This window comes from Podarcis bocagei (genome assembly GCF_964188305.1).
Source record: "Podarcis bocagei genome assembly, chromosome: 3".
NCBI classification, from domain to species: Eukaryota; Metazoa; Chordata; class Lepidosauria; order Squamata; family Lacertidae; genus Podarcis; species Podarcis bocagei.
The window spans coordinates 107,753,308-107,773,597 of record NC_138127.1 but is presented as its reverse complement, the minus strand read 5'-3'; the positions used below and the strand labels follow the sequence as shown (position 1 = coordinate 107,773,597).

The following is a 20,290-nucleotide window of genomic DNA, read 5'->3' as shown; positions in this document are numbered from 1 at the left end:
CTAAGACAACATCCCAGAGTCCTCTGCAAAAAGGAGCTCTTGAGCAGATATGGGGGGGGGGGGGAATCGGCTGATGGAGCAAAGGGAACAGAGTTCCCGGAGGAGAAAGAATTGGCAAACTGCTGATTCATAATCTGTCAGATCTGCACATCCTTCCCCACTCTGAAATGCATAATGCATGCTGTTTCTGTTGGAGTCTTGATTTATTTAGAATTTTTTTGGGGGGTAGGACTACCGTTATTCCTAGGGTTTCCGCATTTGGGGCAGGGAAGGGACCGGGGGGGGGGGAGGATAAGGAAGCCCCAAAAATATTCTGTATGAAACAGCCAAATCTGGGGCTATTGAAGGCTACTAGTCACAGTTGGAGGCAGCAGCGCTTCTGAGTATCAGTTGCTGGAAACCGCAGAGTCGTTCTTTTGTTTGGGTCTTGCTTGCGGGTTTCCCATAATGGGCATCTGGTTGGCTAGTGTGAGGACAAAATGCTGGACCAAATAGGCTATTGGCCTGATCCAGCAGCCTCTTCTGATGTTCTTACGCCAAGTAGGTAAGATTTTTTTTACCTAGCCCCTGTATGCAAGCTCTCCTTCTCCCCTGCCCTTTGCAAGCGCAGTAAGGTAAAGGTAAAGGGACCCCTGACCATTAGGTCCAGTCGTGGCCGACTCTGGGGTTGCGGCGCTCATCTCACTTTATTGGCCGAGGGAGCCGGCGTACAGCTTCCGGGTCATGAGGCCAGCATGACTAAGCCGCTTCTGGCAAACCAGAGCAGCGCACGGAAATGCTGTTTACCTTCCCGCCGGAGCGGTACCTATTTATCTACTTGCACTTGGACGTGCTTTCAAACTGCTAGGTTGGCAGGAGCAGGGACCGAGCAATGGGAGCTCACCCCGTTGTGGGGATTTGAACTGCTGACCTTCTAATCGGCAAGTCCTAGGCTCTGTGGTTTAACCCACAGCGCCACCCGTGTCCCACAAGCGCAGTATGAGTTGCATAAAACGTCTACCTGGAGGCAGGATTCAGCCTCTTGACCTCTGTGTGGACAGCGCTGGCGCTGGCCAGAACACGGGGGCCACCACTGACCAGTCAGCCTTTCCTGTCGCTGTTTGGCAGTGGCATCTCAGCTCAGCCCCTCTTCGGGAGGAGTTCCCGGGAGGTGGCCGGCTGCAGCCTTGCCTCTTGGCCAACCGCTCCTGGGATAGCTCAGTCGGTAGAGCATGAGATACCCTGAGGTTGTGAGTTCGAGTCCCACGTTGAGCGGAAGATTCCTGAATTGCAGGGGTTGGACTAGATGGCCGTCGTGGTCCCTTCCAACTCAACAATTCGACAATGACAGCGGCTCTCAAGGTGACCTCGCCCCGTGCCCAAAGGTGCCCTGGAAGAACATGCAGGCATCACCTTCAGCGGTGATGGCAATCCTTTTTCTTTTCTCCGTGCAAGCCCATGCAGGAGGAGAGGAAAAATGCAAAACCCTTTTGTACAGGGAACATAAGAAAGTGTGTTATACTGAGTCAGAGCATTGGCCCCTGTGGCTCAGCATTGCCTGCACGGGCTGGCAGCACCTCTTCTGGGTTTCAGACGGGGCACATTTCAGACCTTACTTGGCAATGGAAACTGAGACCTTCTGCATGCAGCATGTTCTCTGTCCCTGAGTGTCGGCCGGCTCTGGGTGGAAAGTCGCTTTTGGCCTGGCCCTGTATCTCTTCCGAGCCAGTTCTGTTCCGCCTTGTGCCAACTGCTTTGCCACGTCCTGTCTCTTCCTTCCCGTCTCCCTCCATGCCACCAGCAGCATTGGAAGTCCACAAGGGCAAGCTCTGAGAAACTGCCTGCTGGAGACCCCCAGATTGGTCCGCACTTTACGGCACAGATTTTCAGACGAAACTGTTGTTGTTTAGTTGTGTCCAACTCTTCGTGACCCCCTGGACCAGAGCACACCAGGCCCTCCTGTCTTCCACTGCCTCCCGCAGTTTGGTCAAGCTCATGCTGGTAGCTTCGAGAACACTGTCCCACCATCTCGTCCTCTGTCGTCCCCTTCTCCTTGTGCCCTCCATCTTTCCCAACATCAGGGTCTTTTCCAGGGAGTCTTCTCTTCTCATGAGGTGGCCAAAGTATTGGAGCCTCAGCTTCAGGATCTGTCCTTCCAGTGAGCACTCAGGGCTAATTTCCTTCAGAATGGAGAGGTTTGATCTTCTTGCAGTCCATGGGACTCTCAAGAGTCTCCTCTAGCACCATAATTCCAGCACTTGACGGTGCCGCGCCTGACACAGGTTTTCAGACGAAACTAGGAAAGGACAAAGACCAACACCCAGCCCTCGAGTAACTGGATTATTTCCTTCAAGGGAGCACAGGACCCAAAATATTGGCCTTGTCAGTCTGTGAGCATTCTGTTGTCAAATGCTTCCTTCTGGACTTTTAAAACAAGTGACTTAGGTGGCATATTTTCACTTTGTTGCCCCCCTCCCCTCCCCCACTTTTAATTGTATATTTGAGTTGGCAGTTAAGGTTGCAAACTTATTTAAAATGTTTTTGATTGATTTAATCACACGAGTCTTAAGTCTGTTTAATTGATCTTGCAATTGAATTTGCATATGAGTAAAAACAATATTTATGAAGCGGGAGTGCATTTTCTTACACGAGGCTTGCACATTTTGTAGAAGCATCATCTCACAGGCATTATGCCTCCCATACGCGAGAGGAGGGATAATGTACCTTTGGAGATGGTGTTTTATACCTGTTTTTGGGGCAAGAATATTGCTGCTCAGTTGAATCTGGGGCAACTTATTAGTTGATTAAGGTAAAGGTAAAGGTACCCCTGCCCGTACGGGCCAGTCTTGTCAGACTCTAGGGTTGTGCGCCCATCTCACTTAAGAGGCCGGGGGCCAGCGCTGTCCGGAGACACTTCCGGGTCACGTGGCCAGCGTGACGAAGCTGCTCTGGCGAGCCAGCACCAGCGCAGCACACGGAAACACCATTTACCTTCCCGCTATAAAGCAGTACCTATTTATCTACTTGCACTTAGGGGTGCTTTCGAACTGCTAGGTAGGCAGGAGCTGGGACCGAAAGACGGGAGCTCACCCCACCGTGGGGATTTGAACCGCCGACCATACGATCAGCAAGTCCTAGGCACTGAGGTTTTACCCACAGCGCCACCCCCGTCCTCCATTAGTTGATTAATGTGTTGAAAAAACAACAACTGATGCTGTAACCGATTTGAACATAACAGCTGCATTACTAAAGCGTAACACTTTGAGTATCGACGTGGTTTGCCAAGATTTCTGGATTGGTGATCCACGCTTTGGATCAGCCAGAGATCAGAAGATCTCATAAAGAAAAGGACACATAAAGAAAGTACAGTCATACTTCTTGTTGCGCTTGCTTCAGGTTAAATCTTTTCAGGTTGCGTCCCGCGGTGACCCGGAAGTACCAGAAAGGGTTACTTCCAGGTTTCGTTGCTCATGCATGCGCAGATGCTCAAAATGATGTCACGCGCATGCGCAGAAGCGGCGAATCGTGACCTGCAGACTTGGGTTGCGTTCTGCTCATGTTGCGAACGGGGCTCTGGAACGGATCGCATTCGCAACCAGAGGTACCACTGCACTTCTTCAAGCAGTGCAAACTGGGGAACTCCCTGCTACAGGAAGAAGTGGGGGCCACCAACCTGGGTGGTTTTAAAAGAGGATGGGACAAATTCAAGGAGGGGAGAGGGCTTGGATCCTGTTTGCTGGTTTCACACATGCATTTGGTTGGCCACTGTGAGAACAGGATACTGGACTATATGGGCCACGGGCCTGATCCAGCCCCTTCTTTTGCCCTTACCCGAGTCTGGTGGAAAACCAAAGCAATTCTACACTAGCCTTCTCCAACCCAGCACCCTCTAGATCAGGGGTCAGCAAACTTTTTCTTTATATATATATATATATATATATAATATTTTATTAGGTTTTAACAATAGAAAAGTTTAGAAAAATACAAAAAACAAAGAAAATGCAGAATTATAAAATACAAAAATACAGACATTAAGCACAAAAAGAGAAAAAAACCAAAGTTATAAAATACAAAGATACAGACATTTAACACAAATTAGAAAAAGAAAAAAGCACATATAAAAAAACAAAAATTCCCTCTTTCTTAATTTCTCCTCTTTGATTAACTTATTTTCCTGACTTCCTCACGTCTCCCATTTTTGTATCCCTCTTAAAAATTGGTTCAGCAAATTCATGTCCTGTTAGTCTATCTGTTATTGATCCAATCTTACATTTTACCTTGTTGCTAAAACCCCTGCAATTCATTTCAATGTCCTCAGCAATCAGAAATTTTACAATATTTCTGCAAATAAGTTTTAAATTTCCTCCAATCTTCTTCCACCGACTCTTCTCCCTGGTCTCGGATTCTGCCAGTCATTTCCGCCATCTCCATATAGTCTATTAGTTGTATCTGCCATTCTTCCAAGGTGGGTAGATCTTGTGTCTTCCAATGCTGAAAGTTTGCAGGGGTCAGCAAACTTTTTCATCAGGGAGCCGGTCCACTGTCCCTCAGACCTTGAGGGGAGCTGGACTATATTTTTTTGGAGGGGGAATGAATGGATTCCTATGCTCCACAAATACAGTGGTACCTCTGGTTGCGAACGGGATCCATTCCGGAGGCCCATTCACAACATGAATAGAACGCAACCCGCAGCTGCGCATCTGCGCATGTGCGGGTTGCGATTCGCCGCTTCTGCGCACGCGCGTGACGTCATTTTGTGCGGCTGCTCATGCGCGAGCGGCGAAACCCAGAAGTAAACCTTTCCAGTACTTCCAGGTCGCCGCGGGACGCAACCTGAAAAAAACGAATCATGAAGCAAACGTAACATGAGGTATGACTGTAACCCAGGGGTGCATTTTAAATAAAAGCACACATTCTACTCATGTAAAAACACGTTGATTCCCGGACCATCCACGGGCCGGATTTAGAAAGTGATTGGGCCCGGCCTTAGTTTGCCTACCCATGCTCTAGATATTTGGGCTGCAATTCCCAACAGCTTCATTCAGTGCTAACCACGTTGCGAAAGGCTGTTGTATATTGTGATTCATTGCACACGCAGAAAGCCAGAGCGGGCATCTTTGAACCACAGTTTCTCTGTTGTAGATCTTGGAACCTCCATTGTGTAGGTTCTAGGCCAGGGGTCTGCAACCCGCGGCTCTGGAGCCGCATGTGGCTCTTTTACACCTTTGCCGCGGCTCCGGGGCGGATACTAGCGAGGGGAGGAGGTGCATTGTGCGCCCCGACACTCCCCACTGTGGCGGGCGCTGTACTGGCTGTGACGTCGCATGGGGCAGTGTATGCGTTAGTCACGCACCGTCCCGTCACCTTCCCGCCCGCTGTCAGATCGTAGGGCAGCGGCGCACATGCTTTAAATGTCGCAATGGTTTTACAGCTCCCAGTTTTTCCCCCCTTCAGAAATGGGTCCAAGTGGGTCTTTTTGTCTTAAAGGTTGCAGACCCCTGTTCTAGGCTATGTATGGTTTGCGCAAGCCGCAGTTTGCTGTGACTCCCAGGTTCAGTCTCCGTCCGGAATAATAGCTTTGCTCAAAGCCTCTGCTTGAATGAGGTAGCTTTGAAGGACTTGAGGACACTCGGAAGAACGATGTGTTGCTATTCCATTCTTGGCCTGAGTTGTATAAGTCGTGCGGCGTCGAGCATTTGATTATGCTGGATTTATTTTCAGACGTCTGGGGCTGTTCTTATTAACTGTCATTGCTTTGATCGAAAGCGTGTGGCGGATTTCTGCATCTGTAGCGCCTGGCTTGCATGCCTAAACAGAAGCCCTGGGTTTGCAGCTTGTGGCAAGGTGCAAAGAGAACCTTGTGCTGCCTGCTTTTTACAATTTTAACTTGCATTTCACTGGGACAGAGTCGGTTTTCAAGATCGGTTTGGAAAGATGCCAAAGTGAGATTTTATTTATTCGTTTTATTCAGCTAAATTTATATCCCACTTGATTTCAAGAATACAGTGGTACCTCAGGTTACATATGCTTCAGGTTACATACGCTTCAGGTTACAGACTCCGCTAACCCAGAAATATTACCTCGGGTTAAGAACTTTGTTTCAGGATGAGAACAGAAATTGTGCTTCGGCGGCGCGGCATCTGCAGGAGGCCCCATTAGCTAAAGTGGTGCTTCAGGTTAAGAACAGTTTCAGGTTAAGAACGGACCTCCGGAACAAATTAAGTTCTTAACCCGAGGTACCACTGTACCTTTAAGCTACTGGTTCCCAAACTTTCTCAGGCTATTACATCTTGGTTCAATAAACTCATTCTCAGTGCCCCCTACCCTGTAAAAGGCATCATTCAGAATAGCGGTTTGCATGACTCACTAAAGAAGATAACAGCAATTCAAAACAGCAACGATGAATTGCACATTTATTCACAATCCAATTAAAAGTGTTTAATTCAATTAATTCAACAAAATTGATGAACTTGATCCAGTGATACCAGCTTTTCAAAGTCCGCTAGTCATTTACATATCCAGCACCCCAACTTCCACTGCCGCCCTCCTCGCCTCTTTGTGCCCCCCTGGGTATTCCCACTGCCCCATAGGAGGCAGTGCCCCCCAACTTGGGGCACCATTGCTCTCTAAGCAGTTTACAAAAATGTAAAAGAAAACATTAACATTCTCCTATTGATTTTTTTATATATATAAAAAACCCCACACAGATAAAAACAGGCGTCTAAAAACATTCAAAAGAGGTTTAGAACCAGAAGTAAAGGTAAAGGGACCCCTGACCACTAGGTCCAGTCGTGGCCGACTCTGAGGTTGCGGCACTCATCTCGCTTTATTGGCTGAGGGAGCCGGCGTACAGCTTCTGGGTCATGTGGCCAGCATGACTAAGCCGCTTCTGACGAACCAGAGCAGCGCACGGAAACGCCATTTACCTTCTATTTATCTACTTGCACTTTGACGTGCTTTTGAACTGCTAGGTTGGCAGGAGCAGGGACCGAGCAACGGGAGCTCACCCCGTCCTTGTACCAAGATGATGGAGATGTCAAGTGCCAATCCTGGCACTCGGGGATCTTCACTTGGTCACAAGTGGTTGGAAGCCAGGTGCAAAATGCGCCTGGCTAATTTCAAACACTGCTGCTTGCCTTCCCCAGTATCCTGCTGTAATGGGTATGGGGTTGCTCGTGCGTAAGTTGCCGCCTCTCCTGGTTATGTTGCCTTGTTAAACCTTTCTGTCTGGACAGCCCTTCAATTCGTGGCTGCCTCAGTCGCTAGCAGAATCCGTTAGTGGGCATTTCTCAAATAAAAGTTGTTTGACACCCAGTCTCCTCCTACTCTCTCTGCGCGGAAGTCTTCTGCGCAGGGTGGGCGTGGGTAGCGGAGGACCCGTGCTCTCCCCGCTGGTGTCCGGTGAAGAGTCCTGGAGCCCTCTCGCCGATTCCCCCCTCAGCCCCTCTATATCCCTGGTGTTGCGCTGATTTGCTTCCCCATCTGCGGAGCTGCCTCTCTCCCTGCTGGGCCCTTCTCCAGCATCATTTGAGAGCCTTCCCTCCACCTCTAGCTCCAATGTCGGTTCCCTGACACCTGCCTCCCACAGGGAGCAGCCCGGTGCTTCTGGAAAGCCAGCAAGCAGGATACAAAAGCAAGGACTTTCTTTCACCTTTGCTGCCCAACACCTGGTATTCAGCAGCAAACTTCCTCTGGACCTGGGGGTTCCACATTTGGGGCAAGGAAAAAAAGAAAGCATTAATTCGTTCTGGAAGTCCATTCCAAAACCAAAGCGTTCCAAAACCAAGGCACGCTTCCCCATAGAAAGTAATGCAAAATGGATTAATCCGTTCCAGACTTTTAAAAGCATTCCCTAAAAAGGCAATTTAACATGAATTTTACTATCTGACGAGACCATTGAACCATAAAATGAAAGCAGCAAATAATGTACTGTAGTCACACAATCAATCAATCAATCAGTAGCTGAACTGGGTTCCACACAGTCGCAAAAACAAAAAAGAGCTGCCAAAACAAAAACGCAAAATAAATAGCAAAAACAGACAGATCTCAGTGCAACACTCAAAATGGAAGTGTGGCACTCAAATCGGAAGCGTAACACTCAAAAAAGAGCATGTTAGGCTTCCGAAAAGAGTTTGCAATCTGGAACACTAACTTCCGGGTTTGCAGTGTTTGGGTTCCATGTTGTTTGAGTACCAAGGCGTTTGAGAACCAAGGTACCACTCTGTTTGTTTCACAACATTTATATACCACTTGGTCGCAGGAGACCTCAAAGTGGTTTACAAAACAATTTTTTTGCTTGAGAACCTATTGAGCGCATTGAATCCAGACCATCCCTTAGAGACAGTTAAAGGGGGTTATTTATTGGCCTGCCATGTGGAGCTTTGAGCCGACGCATCGTGTCTTTAAATGCTCCGTATCTTCATTCATTAAGTAATTAAAAAATTATTTAAAATGCATTGCATCATTAACTATTATTATTAAAGTAAAATGCTTTTGATTTTTATTACCGTTAAAACAGTAACAATAAGAACATTTCATGACATTATTATTTATTAAAGTCCTATGTTATTTATTAAATTTCCATATCGTTAGCAATTTAACACAGCCCGTCGGGTCCAAAGATTCCCAGAGCTGCATACGTAGGAGTAATAAAAACAAGGCAGCAGAGGGCAAAAGACATGGCACGAAAGGAAAAAAGGTGAGGAGGGAAGAGGAAAACAAGCAGAAACAGTTAAAGTCCTTATAATGGCCAGCTTGAATGGGATTGGTTTGGGGATAGGAGGTATCTTAGTACAACTGCTGCTAAATGACCTTTTAAGGGATGGGAGGATTCAGATGGCCATTGATCTCTCAGGTAAGCCTAATAATAATAATAATAATAATAATAATAATAATAATAATAATAGAGTCGGCCTGGTTTTCCATCTCTTTCTCTCTCTCTCCCCTGCAGTCTGATGAAATGGAAATATAATATAATATAATTCCAGAAAGTCACCCTGTCCCTGGGCTTTTGCAAGCCTTCTCCCTCCCCCTCAGCCAGTCTGTACCTTCTTATAATACCGTTTCAGTGTGATTTTTTATTTATTTTAAGCACGAGGTTGATGAATGATGCCCGTTTCTGTTGCAAATATTTCTGCTTCCAGAGGCAGCCTCATTTGACAATCTCCTGCTCTCTGAAAGAGAGATGACTCTTTGCAGAGCGCAAACGCCCTTCCTTTATTTATCCGCTCTTATTTTATTTTTATTTTTTTAGTTTGAAAAGAAAGTCTTGCTCTTTCCTCTCTCACTTTCCCCCAGCAGTTGGTCAAGTCCAGGGAAGGAAAATAAAAAATTTAAAAAAGTGGTCAGCACTGGCCCCCTTCAAAAGAAAACAAATTGAAAGCAATGCAATTAAAGGTGTTGCGGGGAATTATAAGGTCTTGCAAACATTATGTAGCGATAAACCGCTAATGGGAAAGTGTGTCCCTTAATTAACAAGGAACATCACATTATTCTTAAATGTCTGACTGCAGAGCTACTTAGTAAATTGGCCGGCTGGAGCTCGAGGGCACGTTTACACGAGGGATTTACACCAGGGTCTTGCAGCCTCTGTTGCAACTGGGGCCTGCCCCTTTTGGGCTATGTTGTTGTTATTGTTTAGTCGTTTAGTCGTGTCCGACTCTTCGTGACCCCCTGGACCAGAGCATGCCAGGCACTCCTGTCTTCCACTGCCTCCCGCAGTTTGGTCAGTCTCATGTTTGTAGCTTCGAGAACACTGTCCAACCATCTCGTCCTCTGTCGTCCCCTTCTCCTTGTGCCCTCCATCTTTCCCATCATCAGGGTCTTTTCCAGGGAGTCTTCTCTTCTCAGGAGGTGGCCAAAGTCTTGGAGCCTCAGCTTCAGGATCTGTCCTTCCAGTGAGCACTCAGGGCTAATTTCCTTCAGAATGGAGAGGTTTGATCTTCTTGCAATCCATGGGACTCTCAAGAGTCTCCTCCAGCACCAGAATTCAAAAGCATCCATTCTTTGGCAATCAGCCTTCTTTATGGTCCAGCTCTCACTTCCATACATCACATGGCTTTAACTACCGTATTTTTCGCCCCATAAGACGCACTTTTTCCCCTCCAAAAATGAAGGGGAAATCGGGGTGCGTCTTATGGGGCGAATGCCTGCAAGCCTCGCGCGCCCGGCAGGAGGTCCCATCGGGTGCGCGAGGCTTGGGGCGGCAGCCTGTCGCCCGAAGCACGGGGAGCCCTCTGGAGGGCTCCCCCTGCTTCCGGCGAGTGTCTGCATGCCTCGCGCACCCGGCAGGAGGTCCCGCTGGGTGCGCGAGGCTTGGGGCGGCAGCGGACTGCTTGCCCGCACCTAGAAGCTTGGGGCCAGCTGAGCTCAGCCCGCCCCAAGCTTCTAGGTGCGCGCAAGCAGTCCGCTGCCGCCCCAAGCCTCGCGCACCCAGCGGGACCTCCTGCCGGGTGCGGGAGGCTTGGGGCGGCAGCGGACTGCTTGCCGGGATGCAGAAGTTTGGCGCGCGCTGAGCTCAGCACGCCCCAAGCTTCTAGGGGCGCGCAAGCAGTCCGCTGCCGCCCCAAGCCCTGCGCACCCGGCGGGACCTCCTGCCGGGTGCGGGAGGCTTGGGGCGGCAGCGGACTGCTTGCCGGGATGCAGAAGCTTGGCGCGCGCTGAGCTCAGCACGCCCCAAGCTTCTAGGGGCGCGCAAGCAGTCCGCTGCCGCCCCAAGCCTTGCGCACCCAGCGGGACCTCCTGCCGGGTGCGGGAGGCTTGGGGCGGCAGCGGACTGCTTGCCGGGATGCAGAAGCTTGGCGCGCGCTGAGCTCAGCTCGCCCCAAGCTTCTAGGTGCGCGCAAGCAGTCCGCTGCCGCCCCAAGCCTCGCGCACCCGGTGGGACCTCCTGCCGGGTGCGCGAGGCTTGCAGACAAGCTTGCCCCAAGCTTCTGGATTAGCGCAGGGGTCCGCTAGCCCTGGGAGAGGCGCCCGGCTCTCCCACGCTAGCGGAGACCTTGCCGGCACGCTGAGCTCCGCACGCCCCAAGCTCCTGGTGTAGCGCAGCGCACCTGGGGGGGAAATAAAAATTTTTTCCTTTATTTCCCCCCCTAAAATCTAGGTGCGTCTTATGGGCCGGTGCGTCTTATGGGGCGAAAAATACGGTATACCAGGGGTCTGCAACCTTTAAGACAAAAAGAGCCACTTGGACCCGTTTCCGAAGAAAAAACAACAACTGGGAGCCGCAAAACCATTGCGACATTTAAAACAAATATATCTCCGGAGCCACGATCTGACAGCGGGCGGGAAGGTGACGTCGGGACGGTGCGTGACTAAAGCACGCACCGCCCCCATGCGACGTCACAGCCAGTACAGCGCCCGCCACAGTGAGGAGACAATGCGCCTCCTCCCCTCGCTAGTATCCGCCCCGGAGCCGCAGCAAAGATGTAAAAGAGCCACATGTGGCTCCGGAGCCGCGGGTTGCAGACCCCTGAACTATACGGACCTTTGTTGGCAAGGTGATGTCTCTGCTGTTGGATTAGGGTGCATCATTTTAGGAGGTGAAACTTTTTTTTTTTAACCATTTTTTTAAGCGAGGCGTCTTGAAAATGTGATTTTTAAAATAATGACCTTTATTGGTTTTTCAGTTACATACTCCACACACAAATATCGTTTTACATTTTACATTTATACTTGCTCCGAAGAGCTGAGTTCCCTCCTTCCTAAAAATTTAGATACGATTTTAAAAAGCCAGAAGGAGGAAGGAATGAAAATACGATTTTGGGCGGGAGGAATTCTAATCAGCTATTCCTTTTTTGTGATGAGACTGCGTATAGCTTGGCAAGTCCGCGTTTGGTGAAGAAGCACGCAAACCACTTTCAGAAAACCTAACTATTTTAGTTTTGCCTTCTGAAAACGTCAGGAGATGCTAAACGATAGATAGATAGATAGATAGATAGATAGATAGATAGATAGATAGATAGATGATAGATAATGAATAGTAATAGTAATATATAATATTACCACAGGTTTATTTCTATGCAATTTTACACACAATTTGCTTACCAGGAAAAATAAATTATATGAATTTAACTAATATATTTTATCTAATCTTAATCCTATCTTGTGAGTTTGTATACTGCCCTCTATCTGTAAATGAGCACACCTCATTTTGGGGGGATTTGAAAGCTGAAAAATTCAGCACTCCGGAAGTTAGATGCAGGATGAGTTCCTCACGGAGCGAGAGCGAAGAGTGTTGCAGGAAACTTGTTTGTTCCCGAGGGCCGCCTTCCCTCCAGGGGAGTCTCCCTGGGGCCGTACGGCAGTGGTGGGCGTGGCCAGAGGCAGAAGTGGGCGGGGCAGCGAATGTGAAATATCCCTTTGTGCAAAGGGCTATTTTCCATGCATGCCCCTTGTCCCATCCTGCACCCAGACCAGCAAGAGGCGTTATCAGAATCCAAGGATCCATTTCAGCCAGGCAAGAGGCAGATGTGGCCTGGAGAGAGTTTTGAGGGCCACACAGAGAGACCTGGGGGCCACATTGAACCATCTGCATCTGCGATTCCACACCCAGCTTCAATCACAGACATTTTTTGGGAAGCGATTAAGGATTCCCTCAACGAGACTCTTAGTAGCACTTGTGGAGAGGCAGGTGTGTGTTTCAGCAGAAATTTGGTGAACGGTGAAATTTACGGTTGAACATTGCAGTTCTAAAGACTCGGACGGACATGGCAGAAAAGCCAGATTTTTCACTGGTAGTTCGGTGGGAAGAGTTCCCTCTTGCAATAAAGGAGGGTGTTCCCACTGCAAGCGTTTCGGATTTCCAGGCAGAAGGACATCTCTCTCCTCCTCCCCCTCTGGGGTTCCACTGCCCCCCAAGCCAATTTTGGGGGTGCAGGAGGTAAAGCCCCATTGCTCAAGCAGAAGAGCTTGCACAGGGCTTCGTCTGACGAAACTTGTTAGTTTAGTGTGAAATTGTTGTTGTTGTTTAGTTGTTTAGTCGTGTCCGCCTCTTCGTGGCCCCCTGGACCAGAGCACGCCAGGCACTCCTGTCTTCCACTGCCTCCCGCAGTTTGGTCAAACTCATGCTGGTAGCTTCGAGAACACTGTCCCACCATCTCGTCTCCTGTCGTCTCCTTCTGCCCTCCATCTTTCCCAACATCAGGGTCTTTTCCAAGGAGTCTTCTCTTCTCATGAGGTGGCCAAAGTATTGGAGCCTCATCTTCAGGATCTGTCCTTCCAGTGAGCACTCAGGGCTGATTTCCTTCAGAATGGAGAGGTTTGATCTTCTTGCAGCCCATGGGACTCTCAAGAGTCTTCTCCAGCACCATAATTCAAAAGCATCCATTCTTCGGCGATCAGCCTTCTTTATGGTCCAGCTCTCACTTCCATACATCACTACTGGGAAAACCATAGCTTTAACTATACGAACCTTTGTTGGCAAGGTGATGTCTCTAGTGTGCAATTAGCCCAAGTTAATTCTACCTGTGCTTGATGAGTCTGGAAAGTGCATTTAGGATTCCAAGAGAATTAAGGATTCCAAGAGATTTTCGGGTTCCAACCAAAATGTGTTCAAGCATTATCTTCAGTTCTGTCGTTTGCTGATAGGTGTACATTTCCCATGCAAAAAGTCAGAAACAAATCTCTTGACCCAAGCATTTGTTATCCGGATGCGTGCATACAATTTCTCCTGGAAAAGCAGTATATCGTTCCGTCGTTCATTCATTTAACTCGAGCCGTATCGGTCCAAGCGCCGTGCCCAGAATTCCTCTCATCTCTCAGAACTTATTTCAGTTTCCAGCTCCGTGTGACCACCAACTTTGTGCCGTCATCTTCACATCTTTTCATCTTTAATCTTAACCTCGCTTTTCAAAAAATCTTCGTAATGGTAATCATTGGTTCCGTAGTGAAGATTAAGCTTTAATTTCCTCGATAATTGCAAGCATCTATCTATCTATCTATCTATCTATCTATCTATCTATCTATCTATCTATATCTATCTAATCATAGAATTGTAGAGTTGAAAGGGACCCATGAGGGTCATCTAGTCCAACCCCCTGCAGTGCCCAACGTTGGGATCAAACCCACGACCCTGAGATCAAGCGTCTCATGCTCCACCAACTGAGCCATCCCTGGTGCTCTATCTATCTTTATATCATCTCCAGGATTTATCTGAATATGTGACATGCCCCCTTTGCAATTACTGAACAGTTAAATAGCCCTGGGAGCAAGTCACATTGTGCTCAGTAGAACTTCCCGCTCAGTAGACATGCCTAGGTTAGAAGCATAGCAAGATGCCTTGTGTAGAGACAGTCCATTTATCTCAGTATTGTCTGCACTGACTGGCAGCAGCCAAGGTTTCAGGTCACCCTCACCTGGAAATGCCAGGGAATGTACCTGGGAACTTCTGCATGCAAGGCAGGTGCCCTATGACTGATCTAAGGACCCTCCCCCAATTGGGGGTGGATTTAGGACTGGGACACGGGTGGCGCTGTGGGTTAAACCACAGAGCCTAAGACTTGCTGATCAGAAGGTCGGCGGTTCGAATCCCCATGACGGGGTGAGCTCCCGTTGCTCGGTCCCTGCTTCTGCCAACCTAGCAGTTCGAAAGCACCTCAAAGTGCAAGTAGATAAATAGGCACCGCTCCGGCGGGAAGGTAAATGGTGTTTCTGTGCGCTGTTCTGGTTCGCCAGAAGCGGCTTAGTCCTGCTGGCCACATGACCCGGAAGCTGTACGCCGGCTCCCTCGTCCAGTAAGGCGAGATGAGCGCTGCAACCCCAGAGTCGGCCATGACTGGACCTAACGGTCAGGGGTCCCTTTACCTTTACCTTTTAGGACTGGGTGAGCAGAGCACATGCTCTGGATTTGGAAAGGAGGTAGGAGGGCTCTAGGACCCTGCGAGAACTCTCACGCCTCCTTCCCAGGGCGCCATAGGGTCCCAGTCTGCCACTGCCCCAATGAGGCAGGAAGGAGAAGGATATATCAATGTATTTATTTTTTATATATTTCATCTAGAGTGGCTGGGAGCTGGGGGCACTGTTATACAGGGGTTTCGTTCCTTCCTCCTGGGCCGTGTTCAGAAAGTGGTGGTGGGGGATGAGTGTTCAGACCCCTGGGCTCTCACCTGTGGGGTGCCTCAGGGTTCTGTCCTCTCCCCTATGCTTTTCAACATCTACATGCGGCCGCTGGGAGAGATCATCAGGGGGTTTGGGCTGGGTTTCATCAGTATGCGATGATACCCAGCTCTACCTCTCTTTCTAATTGGAACCAGTGAAGGCAGTGAAGGTCCTGTGTGAGTGTCTAGAGGCGGTTGGAGGATGGATGGCGGCTAACAGATTGAGGTTGAATCCTGACAAGACAGAAGTACTGTTTTTGAGGGATGGGGACGGGCAGGTGTGGGGGACTCCCTGGCCTGAATGGGGCAGCTGTGCCCCTGAAGGACCAGGTGTGCAGCCTGGGAGTCATTTTGGACTCACAGCTGTCCATGGAGGCACAGTTTAATTCTGTGTCCAGGGCAGCTGTTTACCTACTCCACCTGGTACGCAGGCTGAGATCCTACCTGCCCGTGGACTGTCTCGCCAGAGTAGTGCATCCTCTAGTTATCTCCCGCTTGGACTACTGCAATGCATTCGGGGATTCGAACCCTGGTCTCCCATGTCCCGGTCCAGCTCTCTTAACTATGCCAAGTAGAGACGGCTTGGGGAAGTGGATCTGCCTTAAAAGTTACTTTGGAAGAGTTGGGAGGGAAGGAATCGCGCCAGCATCAAGAGGCAGCGAGTTCCAAAGGTGCGTCGCTGGCAACAGAGGTGGGCGGAAGTCCCTGGGCATGCCAGAAACAGCGCTTTGGATCCCAGCCGTAATTCGGAGCTCTGATCAAAGAGCCTTCCTGGCAGCGTGGTCACTTTAATGAGGTCTCTGGCTGGTGATGGAAGCTGGACTTTTGCCACCAAGACAGCCCCCGTCCGGCCCACTAGATCATGCCAGCTTCCCTCCCGGTGTCCTTTAAAAGTGTAGGTTCAGTGATCTTGGACGGAGTCCAGAGAGGAGTCTGCAAGCATGGCAGGACTTCTCAAGCCTCTTGTTTCTGAATGCTGGAAAACTTTCCAGAGTGGCACTGGACCATCGCAGTCTTTAATCAGGGTTCCTTGTGCATCGCAGTGGCCAGTGCGTTGGCAGAACGGCGGCTGTGCAAAGGTGGGGGATGAACAGCTGGCGCATGTGTACGTAAGACTCAAACTCTGGACGTCCAGCGGGCCTGAATGGTTAAATGGCTTTTTCATGCAACACATTTTTAAACAGTAGAACTCTCTCCCACTGGAGACCTTGATGGGTGTCAGGGACTGGTTGGATGCAGAGGAAAGATGGAGAGGAACCAGCTGGGGAACCCTAAGTAACGAAGGCTCAGAGCCCAGGGATGAGAGGAGCTCGTCCTACACTCGAGTAGGACCCCGACAGAGACACATGCCCGACTGGCATGTTCTCTCACTCCTGCTCAATCGTTCGGGAGCTTCAAAAGCTTCCTTCAGCCCGAACAACACAGCAACCGATGCCAACAGACATCGGCACACTTAGGGATCTGCAGAGTCTTTGCAGCTTGCGTGACAGACCTCAGCAACTCAGCATTTTGGCTAATCTATTTTGTTTACATATAAACACACATGGAGCACTGCAACATGGCTCCCTCTCTCTCTAGCACCAGACAGCAAAGAGAAAGAACAAAAGACAATAGTCCACGGAACACAGTAACAGAAACATCCTGTCTCCGTCCCTTCCACTCTGTGGAGTCAAAACATACACCGTCATGTGAAACAATCCCATGACTGCAATCACGGAGCAGGAATTCTAACAAGGGAGTGGTGGTGGGATGATGAGCGGTCCGAGGGAAAAAAGGGAGCAGGCTGAGAAGGGGTGTCAGAAGCTGGAGAGGTAACAGGCCTTAGGGAGGAGGGGGAGTCTGTGGCAGAGTGAAGCCTAGAATCGGAGGCAGAAGCAAGGGAGAAGGGAGGCCGAGAGGCAGAGATGAGTCGGGCTGGTGAAGAGTCACGGGGTTCTGCCCCTCCTGCAGCGACAAGCTCCCCTCGCCACCTGGTCTCCCAGAACCAGAAGAGGCATGAAAAGGGTGGAGGAGAGGTTGGCCACCTGCAGGAGCAGTCTCTGATTGCTTAGAGGCAACCCTAGAGTGGAGGAGATTTAGGTGACTGTGGAGAGGTGGGAATTTCCAAGCACAATTCAAAGTGTTGGTGCTGACCTTTAAAGCCCTAAATGGCCTTGGCCCAGTAGACCTGAAGGAGCATCTCCACCCCCATCGTTCAGCCTGGACACTGAGGTCCAGCTCTGAGGGCCTTCTGGCAGTTCCCTCCCTGCGAGAAGTGAGGTTACAGGGAACCAGGCAGAGGGCCTTTTCGGTGGTGGTACCCACCCTGTGGAACATCCTCTCATCAGATATCAAGGAAATAAACAACTATCTGACTTCTAGAAGACACCTGAAGGGAAGTTTTATTCATCGCTGTCAACGTTTCCCTTTTTTAAAAGGGAAATTCCCTTATTCTGAATAGGATTCCTCGCAAGAAAAGGGAAAAGTTGACAGCTATGGTTTTATTGTGTTTTTAATATTCTGTTGGGCGCCACCCAGAGTGGCTGGGGCATAAATATTAATTAATTAATTAATTATTGAAGAAGTGTTGGAATCTGGAAAGGAAACAGGGTTTAGTGAGCAGGGAGAATCTGTGGCAGAGAGAAGTCCAGAATCAGAGGCAGAAGATGAATCGGGAGGAGGGAGGCCGAGAGGCAGAGATGAGCCCAGACCCATTCCTGCGCGCATTAGGCCTTGCACTTCCCTTCAGACCCGTTTTTGCTAATAGCGAGCTAGCTCCAACTCCTTCAGTGTGATCTGCTGCTGACTCGCTCCTGCAAATGGGCCCCCTTTGGCCTGATCCTGGCCTCTTTCTCGCGTCCCTGCGCCTTCTTCCCTCCTCACCTTCTTCCCCTGTGCCCCCGCAGCCTGCTGGAAACCATGTTTCACTACACCGACGAGCCCCGGTTCACCATAGAGCAGATCGACTTGCTTCAGCGCTTGCGGCGCACCGGGATGACGCGTCACGAGATCCTGCATGCCCTGGAGACCTTCGACCGCCTCGACCAGGAGCACAGCGACAAGTTCGGCCGGCGGTCGGCCTACGGGGCTGGCGGCGGCTCCTGCAGCAACAGCACCAACAACGTGGCCGCCTCGTCCTCCACCGCCACGGCCTCCACGCAGACGCACCACTCGGGGATGTCCCCTTCGCCCAGCAACAGCTACGACACCTCCCCGCAGCCCTGCACCACCAACCAGAACGGCCGGGAGAGCAGCGAGCGGCTCTCCGCCTTCAACGGGAAGATGTCGCCCACGCGGTACCCGCTGGCCAGCAGCATGGCGCAGAGGTCGTACAGCTTCGAGGCCTCCGAAGAAGACCTGGACGTGGACGACAAGGTGGAGGAGCTGATGAGGTGAGCTCTTGGGGCTCGGGGTGGGGCGCGCTCCTGTTGGTGGGCTTGCCGTTAGTACCGCATCCCTTAATTCTGGCCTCCCTCTCCTCAAGCGGGGCGCGCAAGGCGGTTTGACGAAAATCAGAGAAAGCGCAGAATTTCTCTGTGGGACCCCCAGATGCCATCTAGACCAACCCCTGCAATTCAGGGATCTCAAGTGTAGCATCCACGATGAGGGGGCGTCCGACCTCTCCTTGAAAGCCTCCAAGGAAGGTCTACCGTCTCCCGATGGAGCTCTTACCGACAGAAAGTTTTTCCTAACGTATGTAGATTGGAAATCAGGGTACAATTAGAATAGAGGGGGATATCTCTCTGTGTGTGTTTTATTATTTATATTGTATTTTTCCTCTCTTTTCTTTCTTCCTTTGCCTTCCTCCCTTTCCTTTTGTTGTTTCTCTTTCTTTCTTTCATTTATTCTAGATAGAATTTTATTGTACAGTGGTACCTCGTTTTACATACGCTTCAGGTTACAGACTCTGCTAACCCAGAAATAGTACCTCGGGTTAAGAACTTTGCTTCAGGATGAAAACAGAAATCACGCAGCAGTGGCGCGGTGGCAGCAGGAGGCCCCATTAGCTAAAGTGGTGCTTCAGGTTAAGAACAGTTTCAGGTTAAGTACGGACCTCTGGAACGAATTAAATACTTAACTCGAGGTACCACAGTATTGTGAAAACTTTAATGAAAATTTCCTGGAGAAAGTTCCTGCTACAGTTTAGTGGCTGCTCCCAGAGAGAGAGAGAGAGATGAATAGTTAGATAGACAGATGATAGATAGATAGATAGATAGATGATAGATAGATAGATAGATAGATAGATAGATATGTTGCGGATGCTTTAGTCGAGATCCCTGCATTGCATGTGGTTGGACTAGATGACCCTCAGTGTCCCCTCCAGCCCTGCAATCCTATGAATCAGTGTTTTAATTCTGTTAGTGTTTGTTTCTGTTTGTTTTTTTCAAATTATCGTCATCATCCCCTGACCCTAAGTTTTCAGATGTTCTTATTTTACCTTCAAACTGCCTTGAATCACCGTCAGGGAGAAAGGTGGCTATGAATTATAATTATAATAATAGTCAGAATTTCATGCGGCCCAAGCAGGCCTTAGATCGAGGTGGGGAACCTAAGGGCCATTTCCCCATCTGGCCCGTCTTCTGAGGGCCAGAAGACAGTGGTGGACGGGGCCAGAGGGGAAAGTGGACGGAGCAAGGAGCATAAATTCGTCATGAGGACACGTTCCAGCCGGGCAAAAGCATTTGGGGTGGGGTGGGGGGTCGTGGGCAGAGCCCTGAGGCCAGACGGCGAGGCCTGGAGGGGCCTAATTTGTCTACACAGGCTGGCAGCAGCTCTCTCGGGATTTCAGACTGGCCTCTTTGCCAACCCACCCGGAAGATGCTTTTGAACCCGTGGCCTTTGATTCGCAGAACATGTTCTCTGTCCCCGAGTAACGGCTAAGTAAGGCGCTAAGCTACACCCCCATGTGCAACACCCTAGTTTGATGCCAGCGCCGTCACTGGTGGGAGAGATTTATTCATCCCTCCATAATGAAACTTTGTGCATCCCATATGGCCTGCATGAATTTACACGGACCGCGAGTCATCCGCTCTCCTCCTCGTGTGCTTTGATCAACCAGCGACACGGATTAAAAGCAACGTCCGACGGCGAGGGCCATCCGTTAGGCCCTTCGCTCCCTCTGCCGCCCCCGCCCCCAATTAAACGCGTCTTCAACTCTGGCCCTCTTTCTTGCCCCCCCTCTTTTTAACCTTCTTCTTCTTCTTCGTCTCCCCTCCCCTCCCGTCCACCCTCCAACC

The 20,290-nt window shown here is 49.9% G+C and overlaps 1 protein-coding gene across 9 annotated transcripts in view; it reads left to right on the top strand.

Annotated features, from left to right (window-relative positions):
- Positions 1 to 20,290, top strand: part of HMBOX1 (homeobox containing 1) — a 122,418-nt gene that overhangs the window by 61,378 nt on the left and 40,750 nt on the right. For all 9 annotated transcript variants that reach the window (XM_081188698.1, XM_081188704.1, XM_081188701.1 and 6 more), the window contains exon 3: positions 17,960 to 18,445. In XM_081188698.1, the coding sequence (XP_081044824.1) occupies positions 17,960 to 18,445 (486 nt within the window). The remainder of the gene's footprint in view (positions 1 to 17,959; positions 18,446 to 20,290) is intronic.